Consider the following 24074-nt stretch of genomic DNA (forward strand, 5'->3'; position numbering starts at 1 on the left):
TGTCTTACTCCAAGCTGTATAGGCTGGAAAGCCTACTACCAATTAAGCATATTAGGTGATGTGCATCTCTGTAATGAGAAGGGTGTGGTCTAATGACATCAACACCCTATATCAGGTGTGCATAATTATTAGGCAACTTCCTTTCCTTTGGCAAAATGGGTCAAAAGAAGGACTTGACAGGCTCAGAAAAGTCAAAAATAGTGAGATATATTGCAGAGGATGCAGCAGTCTTAAAATAGCCAAGCTTCTGAGCGTGATCATCGAACAATCAAGCGTTTCATTCAAAATAGTCGACAGGGTCGCAAGAAGCGTGTGGAAAAACCAAGGCGCAAAATAACTGCCCGTGAACTGAGAAAAGTCAAGCGTGCAGCTGCCAAGATGCCACTTGCCACCAGTTTGGCCATATTTCAGAGCTGCAACATCACTGAGTGCCCAAAAGCACAAGGTGTGCAATACTCAGAGACATGGCCAAGGTAAGAAAGGCAGAAAGTCGACCACCACTGAACAAGACACACAAGCTGAAACGTCAAGACTGGGCCAAGAAATATCTCAAGACTGATTTTCTAAGGTTTTATGGACTGATGAAATGAGAGTGAGTCTTGATGGGCCAGATGGATGGGCCCGTGGCTGGATTGGTAAAGGGCAGAGAGCTCCAGTCCGACTCAGGCGCCAGCAAGGTGGAGGTGGAGTACTGGTTTGGGCTGGTATCATCAAAGATGAGCTTGTGGGGCCTTTTCGGGTTGAGGATGGAGTCAAGCTGAACTCCCAGTCCTACTGCCAGTTTCTGGAAGACACCTTCTTCAAGCAGTGGTACAGGAAGAAGTCTGCATCCTTCAAGAAAAACATGATTTTCATGCAGGACAATGCTCCATCACACACGCCCAAGTACTCCACAGCGTGGCTGGCAAGAAAGGGTATAAAAGAAGAAAATCTAATGATATGGCCTCCTTGTTCACCTGATCTGAACCCCATTGAGAACCTGTGGTCCATCATCAAATGTGCGATTTACAAGGAGGAAAACAGTACACCTCTCTGAACAGTGTCTGGGAGGCTGTGGTTGCTGCTGCACGCAATGTTGATGGTGAACAGATCAAAACACTGACAGAATCCATGGATGGCAGGCTTTTGAGTGTCCTTGCAAAGAAAGGTGGCTATATTGGTCACTGATTTGTTTTTGTTTGGTTTTGAATGTCAGAAATGTATATTTGTGAATGTTGAGATGTTATATTGGTTTCACTGGTAAAAATAAATAATTGAAATGGGTATGAATTTGTTTTTTGTTAAGTTGCCTAATAATTATGCACAGTAATAGTCACCTGCACACACAGATATCCCCCTAAAATAGCTAAAACTAAAAACTACTTCCAAAAATATTCAGCTTTGATATTAATGAGTTTTTGTGTTCATTGAGAACATGGTTGTTGTTCAAATTAATCCTCAAATAAAATTAATCCTCAAAATACAACTTGCCTAATAATTCTGCACTCCCTGTATATATATATATATATATATATATATATATCATATATTACACTCGTTACATTATGTTAAGACAATTAGATGATGTTGTATATGCATCACTGTCTGTATATTTTCATATCAGATTTATACGATGTACTTATAAGATTAATAAAAGAACATATCAGATTTATGCATCATAAACTAATATTTTTTTATTTATTATACATTTACATGAACATCAGCTTTAATTTTAATAGAATTTTATTTTTATAAATTCATTTTTTTTTAGATTCGAGATTAATTAGCAGACGCCATGCAGTCCTGCCGTGGACCCCCGGTGGAAGACCCATGGTTTACACTGATGGCAATTCTTGGTCTGTGTTTTAATGAACCAGCATTAAAATGTTTTTATTGATGAAGACTTGAAAACAAGTTGCTCTGAATAAGGGGGTGTCTGTCAAACATCATGAATATGAGTCTAAATAAAAAAATGTAAAAAAATCCAGATCCCAAAAGCATGCGTGCACAAGCAGTGACATCGAGACCTTTTATTTACTCTGCTATAAAGCACAACTTTGGAATAGCTACAGGGCAAAATGTCACTGGTAGAAAAGCGTATGATGTGAGAAGATGCATGGAGGTGAATTGAGAAGCTAAATCAAAGGTTTAAAGATAAAATTCTTTCGCTCCTGTAAGTGGGTGAGCAACAGTATAATTGTTCTTAAAAAAGTGCACATTCTATTTATTTTAATGAATGCTGGCATTCAGAGCTGTACTGAAAGAGATTTCGGGCATTCTTTTCTCCTTTTTCTTACTATTCCTAATCTCTGCTAATCCACTTTCCAGTCATATCTGCAAAACAGGACGCAATTGTTGCGCTGGTGCGAAGCCAAAAGCTATTTATTACTCAAGGGGTTTGTTAGTTGCAGTAATCAAATTGGGATTCGGGTTGCAGTGGCTTTGAGTTTAAAGCGCTGTTTGCTTCCATTCTTTCCTTTTTTTCTGAGAAAAAGGGAGAGATTTCTCTGGTGCTGCTGGAGGATATCATCATATTTTAGAGCAGTAGAAAATCACAGTGGTTATAGTAGTGTGGCATTTGGAGAGGTTGAACTGGTGAGGAAATAACAACACGAAATGCGTCGGAGACGATGATTTGTGCATATCTATCTCTCAAAACAATAAATATATAACACAAGAGAGAAAGATTGATTAGAATGGAAGGACGACATTGAGGGCATTTGAGAGACATTGAGGAAGATATGAGACACATGGAGATGTGCTAGCTCAGTGTTTAAAGCATTGGAATTTCAAATCCCAGCACCACCAAGCTGCCACTGCTGGGCCCTTAACCCTCTTAACCCTCCAGTACGTCACTCTAGATAAGAGCATTGCCAAAAGCCATACATTTCCAATTTGCATCTGTATAATGTACACATGGACCAAAGGTTGTAGACACCTGGTGTTAGTAAAGTCAGGTACTGATGTAGATAAGGTGAGGAGGCCTGTAGATCTGAGCTCTATAGCAGGAGATCTTCTAATCTAAATCCATGTAAAGCAGATCTTCATGGTGTCAGCTTTGTGCACTTTTTGTGTCCTGCTGGAACAGGTTTGAGTCTCCTATTCAGGGTTTCTGCAGGTGTTACAAAGTCAAATTTCTAATCATTTTTTAAGACCATTAACAATGAAAGGTAAGACCTGTGACATTAAGTCCTAAACATTTAGATTTTTGAATTTGAGACTTTTTTCTAGACTTATTAAGAATCAGCAGGAACCCTGCTAGTTCAAATCGAAGGAATATTTCATGCTACCACATCCAGTGACATCTGATACAATTGTGTGCCTCCATGTTTGTGCTAAGAACCGAATCTGGCAGGAAAAGTTGGGTGTCCCGATACTTTTGACCCATAAGAGTGGAAGAAGGTGCACACAGGTGGACTATGTTCTATGCAGGAGATGCACCCTGAAGGAGATTGGAGACTGTAAGGTGTTGGCAGGGGACAGTGTAGCTAGACAGCATCGGGTGGTGGTCTGTAGGATGGTTTTGGAGGCGAAGAAGAAGAGGAGGAGAGTGAGGATTGAAAGAAGAATAAGATGGTGGAAACTGAAGAAGGAAGAGTGTAGTGTAAGGTTCAGGGAAGAGGTCAGACAGAGGCTCAGTGGTGTTGAAGAGGTGTTGGATGATTGGGCAACTACTGCAGGAGTGATGAGGGAGGCAGCTAGTAAAGTACTTGGTGTGACATCTGGAAATAGACAGCAAGACAAGGAGACATGGTGGTGGAATGAGGAAGTGCAGGAGAGCATTAGGGGAAAGAGGTTGGCAAAACAGAAGTGGGACAGAGTAATGAGAAAAGTAGGCAGGAGTACAAGGAGATGCGGCAGCAGATTAAGAGGATGTGGCGAAAGCCAAGGAAAAGGCATATGAGGAGCTGTATGAGAGGTTGGACACTAAGGAAGGAGAAAAGGATTTATACCGATTGGCCAGGCAGAGGGACCGAGCTGGGAAGGATGTACTGCAAGTTAGAGCAGTAAAGGATGGAGAGGGAAATGTGTTGACTAGTGAGGAGAGTGTGTTGAGAAGGTGGAGGGAGTATTTTGAGCAGCTGATGAATGAGGAAAATCAGAGAGAGAAGGTTGGATGATGTGGAGTTGGTGAAGCAGGATGTAGATAGGATTAGTAAGGAGGAAGTAAGAGCAGCGATTAAGAGGATGAAGAGTGGAAAGTGGGTTGGACCAGATGACATACCGGTAGAAGCGTGGAGATGTTTAGGAGAGATGGCAGTGGAGTTTTTTACCAGATTGTTTAACAGGATTTTGGAAGGTGAGAAGATGCCTGAGGAATGGAGAAGCAGTGTGCTGGTACCGATCTTTAAGCATAAAGGAGATGTGCAGACCTGCAGTAACTACAGGGGAATTAAATTGATCAGTCACACCATGAAGTTATGGGAAAGAGTAGTGGAAGCCAGGCTGAGAGAAGAGGTGACCATCTGTAAGCAGCAGTATGGTTTCATGCCGAGGAAGATCACCACAGATGCCTTATTTGCTTTGAGGATGTTGATGGAGAAGTATAGAGAAGGACAGAAGGAATTGCATTGTGTATTTGTGGATTTAGAGAAAGCGTAGGACAGGGTGCCAAAAGAGGAGTTGTGGAGTATTGTATTGTATGAGGAAGTCAGGTGTGTCAGAGAAGTATGTGAGGGTGGTGAAGGACATGTATGAGGACAGTGTGACGGCAGTGAAGTGTGCAGTAGGTACGACAGACTGGTTCAGGGTGAAGGTTGGACTGCATCAAGGATTGGCCCTGAGCCCTTTCCTGTTTGCAGTGGTGATGGACAGGTTGACGGACGAGGTCAGACAGGAGTCTCCCTGGACTATAATGTTTGCGGATGATATTGTGATTTGTGGTGAGAGTAATGAGCAGGTTGAAAAGAGCCTGGAGAGGTGGAGGTACACGCTGGAGAGAAGGGGAATGAAACTCAGTAGGAGTAAGACAGAGTACATGTGTGTGAATGAGAGGGAGGGCAGTGGAGGGGTGCGGTTGCAGGGAGAAGAGCTGGAGAAGGTGGAGGAGTTCAGGTACCTGGGGTCAACAGTGCAAAGTAATGGAGAGTGTGTTAGAGAAGTAAAGAAAAGAGTGCAGGCAGGGTGGAGTGGGTGGAGAAGAGTGATTTGTGATAGTAGGGTATCTGCAAAAATGAAAGGTAAAAATTTATAGGACTGTGGTGAGACCTGCGATGTTGTATGGATTAGAGACAGTGGCATTGAGTAAAAGACAGGAGGCGGAGCTAGAGGTAGCAGAGCTGAAGATGTTAAGGTTTTCGTTGGGAGTGACGACGATGGACAGGATTAGAAATGAGTTTATTAGAGGGACAGCGCATGTAGGGTGATTTGGTGACAAGGTGAGGGAGGCGAGATATATTGGTAGAAGAATGCTGAGGATGGAGCCACCAGGTAGGAGGAAAAGAGGAAGGCCGAGGAGGAGGTTCATGGATGTGGTGAGGGAAGACATGCAGGTAGTTGGTGTGAAAGAGGCAGATGTAGAAGACAGCGTGGTATGGAGATGGATGAACCTCTGTGGAGACCCCTAATGGGAGCAGCCGAAAGAAGAAGAAGATGTGCAACGATTTTTGGTCCAGGTTTTAAATATTAATTGCTCACTAAGATGAAATGTTCTCGCAATATACCTGTCAATCAAAAAGAATTCCCATGACAACGCTTTGACTTAATAACATTCATTTTTACACATTAGATATTATACAGCTGATATCCTGTGCTCGTTTTCAATTTTCAGCCCAGAAAGCTGATTTCACTCAGCCTGAGTGCTAACGTCTGTGTTGTTAAAATGACAAGCAGTCTAATTACATTTTCCGCTATGTCCAGGTTCCCGCGTCTCTATATATCGACGTCGCAATGTGGATTAACAATAGAACTGGCCTCTGCATGCCCTTCCCTTCCCTTCCCTTCCCTCTTTAACCACTCACCAGAAAGTGAGCCTTAAATAATGGCTGGCTAAACAGCATTTACTGCATTCGCAATTGGATATGAAAGGGCTAATTCTGCAGGCCAGCTACAGGCCAGCCAGCTCCTCGTTTCTAATAACCCTTGCCGGAGTGATCCAGCTCGCCCCCGAGCCATGCCCTTTTCATTTATCCGGCTTTAGATTGCTAGATTCAGATATTCAATTACCGATTATTAACTGGTACAAACAAATGCATCGGGCGCCCGCGCCGTGGACGATAATCATACCGAGTTTATTGGATTGGTGCCGGGAAGATGAACAGGGGGTGAGGGGGTGAGGGGGCGAGCTGAAACAGAATACCTCCAACAAAATCCCTGCATTATGAAATAGAAATTAACTGTCTGTTTCGATACTTATTAGGCCACAATATGTAATAGTATTACAGATTGATTAGATACACACACACACACACACACACACACACACACACGAGTCTGGCGATGATAAAAGGGGCAGAATTATAATTATGATGATGATTTGTTTTGCCTGTGGGTAAAGTTCTGTAAGCTAAACGAGCATATGTGAATGCAGGAGGGACAGATGACGACGACGGAGAGAGAATATAATCAGTTCAATGCAACATCAAGCAGCACTGTGTGTCACAAACAAACCTTTTTTTAAATAATTCATGCAAAAGAGTTCATTCTTTTAGTGATTTAGATGCATGAATGGTGAAAATCACATACTAAATTAGACCAGAAGTTTAAATATTAGCGATAGCAGAAATTCATTTCCCTAACGGTATGTTTTCCCTCCCACACTTGCCCCAACTGTTTGGTATAGTTTCCCGCGGGATCGTGGTACAGGTAGCTGAGCGGTTAGCATGTTTTCCCCACACCTGTAGGACTAGAGGTTTGATTCCCACCTCCACTTGTTCTGTGCAGTGTTCACAGGTAGTGTGAAAGCTGTTGGTGTGCTCTGCAGGAGGTCCAGCACCACAGGGGATATGATGTGATTTTTTTTGTCGCAGTGAAATTCTTTCTTTGCATCTTCTACAAAGCTTAAGAAGCTGGAATCAGAGCACAAAGTCAGCCATGATACAATGCCTATGGAGCACAGAGGGTTAAGGGCCATGCTCAAAGGCCCCAAGAGTGTCAGCTTGGCAATACCAGGGCTTGCACCATTCTAATCAGCAACTTTTATAGACTGAGCTACCACCTCCTCTTGTTATGACTCAAGTACTGTAACTGGCTCAGTTTTGTGCAGCATTTGCTATCCATCCATCCATCCATCCATCCATACTACACATTAAAGCCTATTACAGGGAACTCAGGTCACAAATTAGGGGGCATCATAGATGGACTGGCAACCCATCACAATCTTTATCACACCCTTATTACCACACATCAAATCCAAAATTCAGACTACATTTGCGGCATTTAGACTGCATTTGCATGTTACTGGAATGTCGGTGGAAACCAGTGCAGAGCTACCCTCCTGGAAAAAAGTGATAGAGGAATAAAAAAATCGTAACACAAGGATGAACCCAGAGCTTAGCACAAAAGAGGCACTTGATTCATCGTTGTTCAGAAAGAATTCGACATCAAAGCAAACTGTTCAGACAAAACAGTAAGCAAGTAAGCAAGCAAGCGTGTCGGTCGCCAAGCATCTAGAAATCGTTAAAAATAACAACATCGACTTCTTGATCGCATGGTATACTTAAGCGCAATTGGCCATGAGGTCCTCATTTTGTCAATTTGCCATGATGTAACTATATCTCTGATTGATCACGCCTATAAAGTATTATATAAATGGTCGCTTGTTACCTTCAGCCATCAGTTATTTCACTGGTCCAGTTAAACTATCGATTCTCTTCAACCGCGGTGCGGTTTCATTAATGCCAAACGCACTGTATATCACCACAATCAAGAGTCGTTTACGATCAGACTGGAAGATTACTTAGCCGTGTTTTCCCTGCACTTCAGCATTTCAAAAGTTACAGTACAGCACATATTATGGATCAGAGGGTCATTTGTTTGCATGTGATATCGCATGTCGGCTTCCGGCCAGCAGTGGAGGCGGTTTGTAAGCAAAGGCTTAAAGAGCAGAATCTGAAATAGTTAAATAATAAAAGCCATCAGTTAAACATGACAGAGGACGTCTGCTCGGTTAAGGCCAGAGATACTTGAGCATTAATCTTTCCGTCACGGAGTTGCTCACTCTGCAAGATTTCCTGATCGAGTTTGAAAGTCGGAGTGGGTGGATGAAATGTAGTGCTTGGCAAGACTTGTAGAATCTCTCCTGAAACATGAGCGCTGTGCTCAGACGTGTCTTTAACAGGGACCATGCTGATTCCTGAGTATGGTGTCATTTATGAAAATCCATCATCATATTGTATGAAGTCTACACGTCTATGAAAGATCATGCGCTGAGTCACGTGTGGGATATTGGCCACGATTTGGTCATCTGAGACAAACTTTGAAAAATCCTAAATCATTTCTATAATCCGAGGCTAAACTCTGTAGTCTTCGATCGCTGGTTTGTACACCGACAGCTGGTTGTCGTATTTTTCTCCCTTCTTTCAACGAAGGCAGTCAAACCAAGAACTTATAGGAGCGCCGTACGTGATGACGCGATTATTTAGTGCGACGACTTCAAACCAGGGAAAACGTCGGCCCAAGTCAGTACAGCAAAAAGAGAAGCGTATCCATTTACGAAGAAAAAAGGAGTGTTTGTATGATGTTGTATTATCAAAACATGTCATGTACAATGTTAGCGCTACAGATCAGCTAGCTCCTGTTAACGAGAGAATGCGTGTCTGAACGTGTCACAAATCGATGATGTGAAACTTCGGAGGAAATTTTTCTAGTGTGCGTCAGTTATAAGATCCACTGAGATCCTACAATGTGAGATGGAGATCATGTTCATACAGTCTGACAAGCAACAATCGTAAAGGATAATAAAAATCTCCCAGCGTGCACCTGCCGTTAGTGGAGCACTAAATACTAAATAGAGCAAACTGAAACACCAGTAAATGTGGATCACAAGGTTTCTGCAGGTTTCACCAAGTCAAATGTACATTTTTACATGTTCATTTCATTTGTATTTATAATACAGCAAATTATATTTGGACTAGAAAAAGAAAGAACTACAACATAGTTCTAAAGTGCTGCAGGAGCATTTCAGAGAGCATTAGAGGCAGCGTTACATGATATCAGGAAATGAACACGATAATAATTATATAAAACCTAGAACAGTGAATTTAAGACTTTTTAATGCCTAAAATTCTTATTTTTAAATGTTAGACTTTTTAAGACTCTGTGGAAACGCTGCTAGCAGAAAAAGCTCCACTTTTCCCAACACGAGCCATGCTTGTTTGGGTAAAAGTTCTAGCTGAAAGGCAGCTGCTTGTAAAAGGGGGGAGTTTTCACGGATTTGTCATCCTCTCTGATCTGATTGGGAAGTTGATGATGACAATGGAATGTTTGAACGTGATTGGATAAAGAATGAAGATTGCGCTAGCTCTTTTACTTCAATTCAAAACAGATGCCTCATCTGTTCACAGTCTGCGATGCTAATCAAAGTAGCATCAAGTGCCACTAGGAAACAAAGAGTAATCACTTTCAGCCAAATCATTAATGATTACACGTGGCAAGGTAACTGGGCGTTTTATTCCCTGATCTAGCTCTTTGTGTAGAATTTTTTTTTGAAGTCTCCAAAATTTGGCTTTGTGGAAGACAAATATTAGCCAATCATCGTGGAAGAGGGTGGGGTTATTAAGAGCAGGTCAGTACATGCAACCACATGAGTGAAGAGGATGGTACTCATCCGGTTGGAAGGGAAACCATGAAACACCTGGTTAAACACCAGCAAATACCTTTACCTACTTTTATTACCTTCATCCTATAAAATAAAGCTACTATGTTTAATCAGTTTAATATTTATCTTTATGACCTTTGGAAGTTCTGATAACTTTTCCTGAACCTAAGTTGTTTTTGAGTTTCATGCTGAAAGCACCGACAAATGCCCTAAACCCCAGCCCTAACTCCGAACCCTAACCTCTAGCCCTAACCTCTAGCCCTCTAATTGCAACTCTAACCCCTATCCTAACCCCAAACCCTGACTCTAACCCCTATCCCTAACCCCAAACCCTAAACCCTAACCTCTATCCCTAACCTCAAACCCCACTCTAACCCCTATCCTAACCCCAAACCCTAAACCCCAACTCTAACCCCTATCCCTAACCCCAAACCCTGACTCTAACCCCTAACCCTAAACCCTAACTCTAACCCCATCCCTAACCCCAAACCCTAAACCCCAACTCTAACCCCTATCCCTAACCCCAAACCCTAACTGTAACCCCTATCCCTAACCCCAAACCCTAATTTTAACCCTTATCCCTAACCCCAAACCCTAAACCCTAACTCTAACCCCTATCCCCAACCCCAAACCCTAAACCCTAACTCTAAACCCTATCCCTGAAACCTTATCCTAACCTAAGTTAATCACCAAATGCAAAAACACAAAGAATCTAGAGAACACAATAGCAAACCCAAAAAACATACACTGAATGAAACAACATTTGGAGGGTTCTATTTGAGACACAATTACACGAAGGTACGTTCTGTGCTGAATAATCTACCTCCTAATTAGCCTTTGGTGGAGTCCATCAGACTCTAGACCTGCATTTCCCCTGCAGTGGTGGAGTTCAGGGATGACGGATGCTGACTGCTGAAGGCAGGCTCTAAAAATAACTTCGGCGTGCCAAGCTGATCTATCGGGTTCCTGGGCTGTCTCCCAAAATCACCTCGGCCACTAGATTTCCTCAGAGACCTATAACTCTGGCTGGAACAGGCCATCGTGCCCACCCACAGACCCAGGTCATCACAAATAGACTTGTCCGAACATCAATCCATCGTTTCCGGGACACTGTTTAATGCACTTGCGCCCACTGAATAATAGTTATTGCCTGCAGCAGAGCATCTCGGACCACGGAGTCTGAAGGCCGATTCGATATCGGTTACCTTCATTTCATTATTGATTCTGCATAATCATTAAGGAAGCGCTCGCCATCTCAGCAGGAAGGTCAGGGCTTTAAATCGTACGGGTTTATAACCCAGAGCTGTGCGTGAAGGCTGAAGAGACTCGGTAAGACAGACATTGAAACGTTGAGTTATTGAATAATAAAATATAAGAGCCAATCATGGTCAAGTATGCAAATGAAAGCCACATAGCACGATGAGTTCATCATGGGAAGACTGGGCTAATTTGCATTTGCAATTTGGAGGTTTTTTCATATGAACCATAAAAGCGTCCACATCATCTCAGTGTATTGTGATGAAATTTTTCATTATCCTGCCACACCAAGGCAATTTATTATTCTTAAAAGAAGTTCGAATTATAAGGTTCAATACGGTTTTAAGCATCGTGACAGTTCATATATATATATATATATTAGAATGATTAGAAATTCGTTTTTTTACATTTGTGTTTGGAAATAAAATAAAAGCTTCTTGACACGAGAAGCTAGACTTGTTCCCAAGCATGAAGCCTGTACCAAAGTAACGAACGCTGCCTTGGAGAACATCAGCAGCCCTGCTGTGAACCGGTTTGTTATCCAGTGACATAAACAGCACGATTTGCATTAATGAAATCCAAGCTTGCATTATTAATTTCATTTGCTCTACAACTTGCTTTTCATTTGTTGAAAAGGGAAAAAATCCTGTCCAGACCAACACAATGAATTATTCATGCTGCAGTCCAATGATAATAAAAAAAGCACTCAAAAATATAAAACAATGCTAAAATTAGGATCTATAATCCAAATCAAAAGAATGAAATGCTACCATTGATCATTGAAATATAGATAAAAAGTGCTACAAAGAGTCACATGAAAGAAAAAAAGTGGATTCTGATGGGTGAGAAGGTGCTGGAAAATTCTAAACATGTAAAACTCCAACAGGTTTAATAGAGATAAAAGTAAAGAAAGTGCTAAGTACATGTATGTGTCGTCTTTATGCAATAAATGGACATTATTAGGACCCCTGACTCCGACTCAGATCTGACTTTACTAACTGTGTCGGGAAGAAATCTGGTGAAACATCTTCCCAGAAGAGTGGAGGTTCTTATGGAAGCAAAAGTGGAGTGGAATGTTCATACCAGTCTTATGTCCACAAACTATTTCACTGAACAAAGCTAAAAAGTGGTGATGTCACTTATTAAATGGCTGTAACATGTGTAATGTGAAGAAACATGCGCTGAGATGCCCTCAACAAACCCCCAATGTGCCCCACATCTAACAAGTCTAACGGGTCACGTCATCCACACACTCTTCCACTAAACCCAACGAACAGAATTTATAATAAGGACAAAACACTGAACTTCAGCGTCCTCGTGTTAGCCAAAATGCCCTCCACATATAGGCCATGAGTTTTAATTAATGAAGTCATGTCGAGGTTGTGGCCACGCGATTACAGTGTGGTGAAATGATGTTAATAAGTAAAGAAAAAAAAGATAAAAGAAGCATGAATTAAGATCACTGTGAAACCCAGAGTGCTGGAACGGGAGCAGAGCTCGGGGAACACAGAGAGGACTCCAGGGAGCGACGGCGGGTCGGAAACCTCGTCATTATCCATTGCCGGATAACAAGAGCGTTCGGGGATTTTCTGTATGTTATTTCCGGCGCGTCGCCGCAGATCAAGCGGAAAACCTTCACCCACATTTAAACGTTCCAGTCGATTCCTGCAAACACTGGGTGGAATTAAGAGCAGCTGAATCAGTGCTGAAAAACTGCCCAATCAATGGGTTTATTGCAAACTGTTTCGAGAAATCACTTTTCTTTTAAACACACTTTTGGTCCGTATTTTTCAGATGCCGGTTTGTAACGTGAACGTTTTACTGCACAATGAACATCACAGGAGCTGCACCATAGAAATGTTCCTGAGGACACTGAGGACGTGCTGCCCGTAGCTGTGGTCATCCCTCCCTCTCTCTATTCTCTCTCATTCCACATGAAAATGCATTCTGTAATTATCAGCCTCCTTATTATAATCACACACACACACACACACACACACACACACACACACACACACACACACACACACACACACACTCAAAGGCAAGAAAGCTGAGGAAAAAGCTCAGTGACAAAAGAAAGCAGTGCACAATACAGTAAACACTACACTACTGTAAACATTACACTTCAATATACACTATAGTAAACACTACCCTACAATAAACACTAAAATACTGTAAACACTACACTACAATAAACACTACAATACTGTAAACACTACCCTACAATAAACACTACAATACTGTAAACACTGCCTACAATAAACACTACAATACTGTAAACACTATACTACTGTAAACATTACACTTCAATATACACTATAGTAAACACTGCCTACAATAAACACTACAATACAGTAAACACTACACTACTGTAAACATTGCACTTCAATATACACTATAGTAAACACTGCCTACAATAAACACTGCAATACAGTAAACACTGCACTGCTGTAAACATTGCACTTCAATATACACTATAGTAAACACTGCCTGCAATAAACACTAAAATACTGTAAACACTGCACTGCAGTGGGCACTGCAGTGCTGTAAACACTGCACTGCAGTGGGCACTGCAGTGCTGTAAACACTGCCTGCAATAAACACTGCAATACTGTAAACACTGCCTGCAATAAACACTGCAATACTGTAAACACTGCACTGCTGTAAACATTGCACTTCAATATACACTATAGTAAACACTGCCTGCAATAAACACTGCAATACAGTAAACACTGCACTGCTGTAAACATTGCACTTCAATATACACTATAGTAAACACTGCCTGCAATAAACACTGCAATACTGTAAACACTGCACTACAATAAACACTGCAATACTGTAAACACTGCCTGCAATAAACACTGCAATACAGTAAACACTGCACTACTGTAAACATTACACTTCAATATACACTATAGTAAACACTACCTACAATAAACACTACAATACTGTAAACACTACACTACAATAAACACTACAATACAGTAAACACTGCACTACAATAAACACTACAATACAGTAAACACTACACTACTGTAAACATTACACTTCAATATACACTATAGTAAACACTACCCTACAATAAACACTACAATACAGTAAACACTACACTACTGTAAACATTACACTTCAATATACACTATAGTAAACACTACCCTACAATAAACACTAAAATACTGTAAACACTTCACTACAATAAACACTACAATACTGTAAACACTACCCTACAATAAACACTACAATACTGTAAACACTACACTACTGTAAACATTACACTTCAATATACACTATAGTAAACACTACCCTACAATAAACACTAAAATACTGTAAACACTACACTACAATTAACACTACAATACTGTAAACACTACCCTACAATAAACACTACAATACTGTAAACACTACCCTTCAATAAACACTACAATACTGTACAGTGTTCAGTGTTTTAAGCTCTTTGAACTCCATGTTGATTTTCATTCACATTGGCTAAAACTTCCCCAAAAATTTGTAAATCACAAAATAAAACCCCACAGCCTACCAAACACTACTGTTCATTACAGAGAGAGAGAGAGAGAGAGAGAGAGAGAGAGAGTGAGAAAGAAAGAAAGAAAGAAAGAAAGAAAGAAAGAAAGAAAGAAAGAAAGAAAGAAAGAAAGACGAGCGTATGCACAGACTTTATAAACCACATTACATCACACACTGCAGCTGTGCAGCCATGTCCACTGTCAGAGACACAAACTATTATCTATTATTACAAACTATCTGTGTATGTGTGTGTGTGTGTGTGTGTGTGTGTGTGTGTGTGTTTTTGTGTTTGTGAGAGTGTGTGTGTGTGTTTTTGTGTTTGTGAGTGTGTGTGTGTGTGTGTGTGTGTGTGTGTGCGTGTGTGTGTGTTTGTGAGTGTGTTTGTGAGTGTGTGTGTGTGTTGTGTGTGTTTTTGTGAGAATGTGTGTGTGTGTGTGTGTGTGTGTGTGTGTGTGTGTGTGTGTTTTGTGTGTGTGTGTGTGTGTGTGTGTGTGTGTGTATGTATGTGTGTGTCTGTGGAGAAGAAAGAAGTGTACATCTGAAATCTGCCACTCACCTCGACCAGTTTGTTAGCATGCTCGCGGAACACCTGCGCGTACTCCTTAACCTCCTTCTCATTGCCGCTCTTGGCAGCTTCAATGAGGACCAGCAGAGGAACGTTGGTCTCCAGGAAGGAATCGGAGATGTGGTCCATCACGGCCTTCCTCAGCTGCAGGAGACATATGTGGGTCACATGATCGTTATCAGGACACATGATTTACGCTTAAACACAATATTATAGATGTTTAGGTGTTAAAATGCTAATAAACCCAGGCTAATCACATGCTAATTTTAATAAACACAGGTTAAACCCAGGTTAGTCCTGTTAAGCACAGTATCTATAAACACTGCTTAATCAAATGCTAATACTAATAAACACAGGTTAAACACAGACTAGTATTTATAAACACTGCCTAATCAAATGCTAATGCTAATAAACACAGGTTAAACACAGACTAGTATTTATAAACACTGCCTAATCAAATGCTAATGCTAATAAACACAGGTTAAACACAGACTAGTATTTATAAACACTGCCTAATCAAATGCTAATGCTAATAAACACAGGTTAAACACAGGTTAAACACAGACTGTATTTATAAACACTGCCTAATCAAATGCTAATGCTAATAAACACAGGTTAAACACAGGCTAGTATTTATAAACACTGCCTAATCAAATGCTAATGCTAATTAACACAGGTTAAACACAGACTAGTATTTATAAACACTGCCTAATCAAATGCTAATGCTAATTAACACAGGTTAAACACAGACTAGTATTTATAAACACAGGCTAACAAATAACATTTAAAGCAACAATGTAGTGGTTCTGCGGTATTACGAATCCTCAGGATGTTCACATCTGTGAAACACGGTTATGCAAACAAATTATGCAAAATAAAACAACAAAGTTGCAGTTACAAGATAAAAAAAAGAATTAATTAATTAATAATCCATGAGCAAAAAAGAAGTTTAATTGTAATTCTATATAATGCCTACAAATATAAATTACTCAAAAGCAAAATAAAAATGTAATAATAATAATAATAATAATAATAATAATTTCTGACCGTTTGATGTTTTGGAGATTTACATGTTTATATTCTTATAACATTACATTTCATATGTTTTGGAAATTGGTAGGTGCAACCAGTGGTTCCTTGAGCAAGATCGTTACCCCTCAACTGTTCAAGTGTATTAATGAGATCATTTGCTTTGGATGAAAGCCACACTGACAAAAAGTCAAATATTGACATTTATGGTATTTGGCAGATGCCCTTATTTAGAATGACTTACATTTATTTCATTCATACAACTGAGCAGCTATGGGGTTAAGGGCCTTGTTTAGGGGCCCAGCAGTGAAGCTTGGTGTGGCTGGGATTTAAACTCATGACCTTCCGAGCAGAAGCCTAACATCTTATTCACTGAGCTACCACTTCCTTCCTCACTTTCATCCTCTCTAATCCAGGCAGTCTAGATCTGTCAAGACCATGAATCCAAGCTGTTCTCACATATACCACTCAGGATCTCAGCTCCTAAAAATACTCCTCAGTTTTCTGCTTTTGTAAAAAAATGTTGTGCCCTGGAGCTCTGGACCTGATAGATTTGTTTATGGAAGCAGTTTTGGCTCAAACTGGTAAGAGACTGGCTGATGACTGCAAAACGGGTCCTAGGAACATGAGAGAGGCTCTACAGCCAGCGGATGCATGAGCTAGCATAAAATAACACCATCGTGCCATTAGCACTCAGCAAGATCTGCTTTCCCTGGAGGGCTTAAACACACTAGACATGTACACACACTCTCAGTCAGCGGAGTATTCAGTGGCACTCAAAGTCTTCTTGGGGGCCCTCGTGTTATCGTATTGTCTTGCTGTTGTATTAGCGAAGCAGAGGTGATGCAAGCACTAATAATATCCCTCTCTGTGCTTGGGGCTAGGGCAGATTGTGTGGTCAGCATCAGTTACAATCCCAGCCTGAGGGAGGGTTCTTTTAAAAAAATACTACCGGGAAAGAATGATGGCAGGGGTAAACAGTCTCAAACAACAGTAATTACCAACCAGTCGAGTGCACATGTGTAGCTCACCAACCCGATAAAAAGCCCAAAGCACCAGACTCTGGTTTTGAGCTGATGAATTATCACTCACAAGGAAGCAAAATCCATCAAATATTGACTAACATGTGGGCTTGAGCTGCTATACAAGCGCAAAGCAAATGCTCAAGGAAGAAATGCTTGCACTTCAAGCACAAGGCTGAACCCCATATTTTAAGCACAAGCTGAATCTTGGAAACCCCATATTTTAATTGTTTGTTGGACCCTGGGCAAGAAAACAGCACACATACTTAAAGGTCCATGTTATTATGGTCAGCAATTAAAGTGAAATCAACCATCATCCAGACAGCATCCCAACGCATCACACTGCATATACGCTGCTACGTTCACCTGCCGCATGCAAATTTTAATATATATTAAACATTTTGTAATGTTGCTATCGTGATCGAAGTATCGGGAAATCGTAACTTGAACCATCGTAACTCAGGGACAACCTGTACTTTCAATCAGCTCTTATTCGTGTTACAGTTTGCATTTATTTTGTTTCGCATTTGTTTTTCTGGTTTGAAACTTTTTTCTCTCAACTAATTTTAGGCTCTGAGTCTTGAGACTCTGTTTACAAGAGGGTCCTGGAAGTCTTCTTTTCAGAAGACCTTCTGCAATTTAGGCTCGATCTTCATCTTCATCGGGAAGCAAGCGAAGTCCGCAGGAGTCAAATCTTGCAAGTAGGATGGGTGCAGAAGTGAGACCTTGTGGATTGTTGACCGCAATCATCATGCATGAGTTGCTGAATGGTTTTAACATTTTTGGGGGTTGAGCTTGTCAAAGGTCTCCCTGATCACTTATCATCTTCTAGTGATGTTCTTCCAGTCTTGGAGCCACTTAAAAGACCTCAAACGACTCACTGCAACATTGCCATATGTCAAACGTATGTAATATCAAACGTGTTTCACGCAGAATTTTACATTTGCTCTTTGTTGTAAATTGCTAAAATCACAGAAAGGATCAGAACAGCACTGGTTAGCACCGTTAATCTCAAAACATGTTCACGCTGTATTTGATATTTTATAAAGAGCTTAGGCTTGCATCAATTTGTTTGGCATTTCTTAAGAAGCAACACAGCAAAACAAAGTTTCAAATGTGTGATGATTCTACTAGTTCCCTCATCTCATTTTCTTCTCCAATTTGTCCAAATTTGTCAGACAGATGGCCCCGTAGCAACGGCAAACCTTCGTGGTGCAAAAAAAAAAAGGAAAAATCAATCGAATTTTGGAGGCGTACCAAGAAATAATTAAAGGGGGTGTATACTTAACTAAGCTTGAAAGATAAACATCTCTGACTGCCAACTGAGCAAAGTGAGGAGGCATGATCTTCAAAGACGAGATTAGACTCTGTCTGGCAAATTTGCTTTTTAATGGGAAACTGTATGTCTAAGGATTACGATCAGGTTTTGGCACGGAAACAGATGTTGCAGGAACCGTCGCAAGAATCCCTATGGAGAACTTTACGAGGCTTATCGTTCTTTTTTTTTGGAACAAATCTTACAGCTTGGGCTCGTGTCTCTTATGTAAGCGTGCAAACAGAGTCGAATGTGAATGGACTGTTTGGTCCTTGGCAGCCCGGTGGTTCGTTTTCTCGAGCTGTTACGGATTCTGAATGTGGCATCACGAAATTAGAGGAAAATTAGAAGGTCCGGTAAACAGAGCCTTTCCCATCCTGCCTTTCATTTCCTTTCGATAGGCCTTTGATTTGTGAATGCGGGTAAATAGCGAGAGGGAGAGCCTGTGGGTCAGCGGCGCCATGTTTCTTATTAAAATGTCAAGAGCAATCAGTGGCGCACAGGGTCCCAGTGTGCGTGAGGAACCGGCATAAATCAAAATGAAATAACTGTAGGTGGTAGATAAAAGGAGAGGCATGCAGATCGAGATCAGGGGTGGAGAGCGAGGAGTAAAGGGGACGGAGATATTGAGAGAGAGAGAAAAAAGAGAAAAGTGTCCTGTTCTCCATCCTGCTGTGATGTCTGTAAATGGTTGGAAATTGGGTAATGTCTTGCTGGGTTCATGTCTTGAGTGGTCTTGAGGTGCAAAAAAGGTGCAAAGGACAGGGTTCCATTTCACACAAAACGATACCTCAGTTTCATCAAAAAATTATGATCCAGGACAGAAGATCAGGATAGTTTTGTGATTCTGTAGCCATGGTAGAGTTGAACCAGGTGAACTTTTAACATTGAAAACATTCACATTTCCAGGATCTCTGGGCTGAAAATGTAACGCTTTTCTCTTGTCTATTCTATTTGTAGAAAACTTTATGGACCATGTACTCAATTTATTACAGTTACAATGATCTCATTCCTACAACTGAGCGGTTGAGGGTCTGGAGCAGCAGCATGGTACCACAGGGATGTAAACTCCTAATGTTTGGATTAAAAGTCATAACTATTAAGCTGCCTATTTACCCCTAACATGCTTTACAGCATTTGGGAGAAACCCTTATCCTGTGCAACTCATTTATCTTATTTATACAACTGAGCAGTTAAGGGTTAAGGGCCTTGATCAAGGGCCCAGCAGTGGCAGCTTAGGTCATGTCCACACTAAAAAGATTTCTTTTAAAACACATATTTTTCTCTCTATTTTGACGATAACGTAGCTTTTAGAAAATGTTCTCCAAACTGGAGCACTTTGAACACTTTGTAAATAAACACTGTCCAGAAATTACACACGTTGAAGTGTCTTACATTTCACTCATGTGCAGTACAGTAGAGGGACATAAACGCTTTCTGACCTTTTAGTGAGGATGAGCAACTTTTTAACTTTTTTTTTACTTTTTATGAGCAGAGTTTTAAACAAAAACAAATTCATTCAAAAGTATCTGGATTAGTGTAGATGTAGCCTTAGTGAACTCTGAGAACTTTAAGGATGGATTTTGGACTGTATTCTGGTTTCTCTCAGAGTTTCTTGAATGAAGAAATTTTGTTCTTCAATGAAGCCTCAGGGAAGAACAAACTTATAGGCACTAAACTTATACATTCATTTATAAAGGTTTATAACCTCTTTATCTCTGTCCAATGTCCAATTCAATTCTATCACCCCAAAGTCAATTTTAGCAGTCAATTTTACACCCCAAAAAAATAATTTAGAAACGTCTACAAAACATCTAGACGGTTGCTGGATCTGTGATGATCACAAATGTTGAGCTCAGTAGCTCCTACTTTTATACCAAAGACTGTTAAAAGAACATTTACTTATAATCTTATACTCCAGTGCTCATGTTAGTTCTCACTCTCCAGTGTTCTGTTTTGTTGAAAGATTTATGATCAAACTCTTGATGTCACCCAAATGAGGATGGGTTCCCCTTTTGAGTCTGGTTCCTCTCAAGGTTTCTTCCTCATTACATCTAAGGGGAGTTTTTCCTTGCCACAGTCGCTATTGCTTGCTCATCAGGGACAAATTCACACCATTCACCTTCACTGTTGATTTCTGTAAAGCTGCTTTGAGACGATGTCTGTTGTGAAAAGCGCTATACAAATAAACTTGACTTGACTTGACTTGACTTGACTTGACGGTGAGGTGACGAGGCCTGAGGTGCAGTCAGATCTTCCACATCTTCCAAACCAAGGAAAGTATATCTGCATATGGACCTGGAATAGGTTTGGCTCTCCTAGTGCAAATGAGTAAAAGTCAGGAATTTCTTTTGTCCTTGTAGTATACAGTCCTGTAATTAGCAGTTGTTCGTTTGTCAGAGCTGCTGTTATAAAATGAAAGATCAGCCCTTCTGTCCAGAATTTAGAATTTTTTTTATTGTAGACCGGCTTCGGGGTTCGGGATTTATCTCGGCGAGCAGGCAGACCGGCGGCAGCGCGAGAAGGAAACCCAGACCAGGCAGTTATCGGGTTCTGATATGAAGAGCTCAGCGCTCGTGGTTCCTCCGTTCGGTAATCACGGAGAGCCAGCCATGGGCTTTATCAGTGCACAGGGTTGTAGTGGATGTCCTCAAAAACACTACCAACTGCATGAATGTACTGGCCACTGAGTACACCATCACTTATTCCCCAGTATAGCGCCATTACACCGTATATATGCATGAGCAAAGATGCCTATCTAGTTCTATAAGCCTCATGCTTAGACAAGTTTCTTCAGGACATATTGTGAAGCCTGCAGGTCCTGAAGAGCTGAATAGAGATTCTGCTGAAGTGCTCAGCCCTCAGGGCCAGTGTGTGACAGTTGCATGATAAAGCTACTCGATTAAGCCGAATCTCAAGTAGTAAGGAACCGAGAGCATGGAAGCAGATGTTTATCTTAAATTGGGTAAATACCTGAGTCCATTTTGTAATTATAGATAAGAGCGTTATGCAAATCGCAAACCTCTGTTATGCAAAGCACCAGGGTGTGTCTTGTGGACACCTGAACATCCCTTTCTTCATCAATTCTCCATTCCTGTTATAATATCCTTCACTCTTTTGGGAAGAATAAATGAAACAGTCAGTATTCAGAATTCATCGCAAAGGTGTTCACTCGGGTTGGAGCTCTATAGCAGGAGATCTTTCACTCCAACCCATGAAAAACAGATCTTCATGGTGTGCACTTTGGGTTATGCTGGAACATAGTGGTTTGTGTCTCCTAGTTCAAATGAAGGGGAATTTCAGGCCTCCAACCTTGTGGTAACAATTTGGGAAGGAACCTCATATGGTTTGAAAGGTCAGGTGTTTTAAACGTTTGATGTTACGAGAATAAAATCATAGCACTTTGAGAAGAAAGTAGCAGCATCACAAGAATAAAGTCGTGGAAGTAATCTTAATTTTTTTTAACCTGCCACTAAAATGACATCGTAAAATTGTGCCCATGCCAAATGAAGAATCAAAGAATACTTCAATTTACCTTTAGTTCCTCATTAGCTTGTCTTCCCCCAATAACAACATGCTGAGATTCTGCTTATAGCAGAGATTTTACTGGTCACTACAACGTCATTAATCAATGATGTTTCTAGCTGAAGATATTTCCACCAAAAACCCATATTCTATACTTATTATTTCATAATCTTAATCTCTAAATGCTCACTATTTACAATTCAATTACTACACATGAGTGCATTTTAGGACCAGGTTTATGGATAGACTCCTCTCGCACTGGGAAAAAAAGAATGAATTATTTACAAAACGGAAGAAATAACTGGTGCAGAAAAAGCATCTTAGAAGCATATGCTGTGAAAAGTCATGTCACTGGAAGTCTGTCCTGTAGTCAGCCATCAATCAATGGCCTGCCAGAAAAAGGGAAGATGTCAGAGGCATTAATTAGAAACAGGGCGATAGGCCTTCAAACACATGGCATAGCTCCAGCGTGTAAACGAGCCTGCATCTGGGGATTGCTAATTGCATGAGAGCAGGCAGTTAAGGCTACCGGTCTAGCCTTGTCAGCCCTCTCTCCTCAATTAGTACTATTCACTGAGCTGGGATGCCATGTTCGTGGCAATTTTTATATCAAATCATGCAATCAGTCTTTTCAGTCTTGCTTAAGGGCTCTCAAACATGACATTTCTTTTTTTTCTGTCCATCTGGGTCTGTTAGTTTCCTGACTTCCCATCCGAATCTCTCTTTCTGTCTCTCTTTCTGCATCTGTGTCTCTCACTTTTAGCTGTTATAGACACTTTTGGATCTCCCAGTCAGCCTGGAGAACTCTCCTGCTAGCAAAGGTCTGAGCGATGGCGGTCGGAATCGTGACTGGACTTCCTGGCGTGGAATTACCCCACCTCCTGAGGACAGCTCGCTCGGGAACGGCTGCACAAACAGCTTGCAAACTCCTGCCATTAAAAAAAATGACCAACTGCCATGTCATCTTTTCTATATCTTAAAACTATATTGGTATTGATTCACTTGCTGGGACTCTCAGACGCCACTCGACGCCGGGACTGCGCTAGCGCTACAGCAGTCCCTCAACCCGATATGACTTGCTTGTGCATTTATGCAAATGAACACAACAGCTATCATATCGTAAACTCCGCCATCCTCCTTTTGCTCAACAACTCAGCCAGATGATACGAATGAGAGCCCCATAAATAAACCGCACCGAGCAAGTCGATGCAATAAAGTGCAAAAACAAAGCCTGGGATAAACCGAAATCCCTGGCACTAACGTTTCGCCACTGCTATTGCCGCAATTGTCCCTCTGCTCTTGAAGGAAAGCAGACACTTGATTTGCTAAGGCTCAGGCTGTAGATCCTCGTGCCAGGTAGACAGCAATAACTCAAAGCTTGCTGCCATGGAGAGTTTGCTGTTCCACCACTGAGGCTGATTTGATGAGATGGCGATGCCTTCATTCATTTGACTTAGAGCCATGCGGAGCGCCAGGCGAGGGATGGATCCCAGAACTCATATTTTCTCCATCAGGAGAAGCCGGGACATTTATTTGTAAGCCATAACACTTGCACACCCACATGTTCATGCTTGAAAATTACATACAGCTCTGTGTTAACGAGAAATAGGACCCTGTCCACATCTGGACATTATAAGTATTTTATAGCTGAAGAAAACACTTTAAATAAAACATAGTTGCTGGCTCAAAAATAAAGAATTTATACCTATTATTATTATTATTATTTTTTTTTATAATATTATTATTAGTTTTGACAGCAATAATAAAGGATAAAAAAACAGATAAAAACAGATATTGAGACGACATTGTTGGGGAAGTTGAATAGATATTTTAAACGTCTAAGTTCTCATATATAATTATTAAAATTACTCCCATACTGTATATATATGTAACGTATTAATATATATATATATATATATATATATAGCAATTCGCACCAATGCATCACAATTTTAAAGGTTAACGAAGTTTTCTAACATATTTGTGTCTGAGAAAAAAAACGATTTACTTCTTTATAATGACTGAATTTCCAAAAAGAAGCACACACAATTCCTTTGGTTAGGGTGTTTGTATAGTGTCTTAGTAAAGGTGGAGTAG

General features: G+C 40.8%; 1 protein-coding gene across 1 annotated transcript in view; it reads right to left on the bottom strand.

Moving 5' to 3' along the window:
• The window catches only part of LOC124381294 (catenin alpha-2), a 267639-nt gene that overhangs the window by 60959 nt on the left and 182606 nt on the right, over positions 1-24074 (bottom strand). Inside the window, exon 3 of the mRNA XM_046842773.1 lies at positions 15078-15230. Within this exon, the coding sequence (XP_046698729.1) occupies positions 15078-15230 (153 nt within the window). The remainder of the gene's footprint in view (positions 1-15077; positions 15231-24074) is intronic.

This window comes from Silurus meridionalis, chromosome 28, assembly GCF_014805685.1.
Source record: "Silurus meridionalis isolate SWU-2019-XX chromosome 28, ASM1480568v1, whole genome shotgun sequence".
Lineage (NCBI taxonomy): Eukaryota > Metazoa > Chordata > Actinopteri > Siluriformes > Siluridae > Silurus > Silurus meridionalis.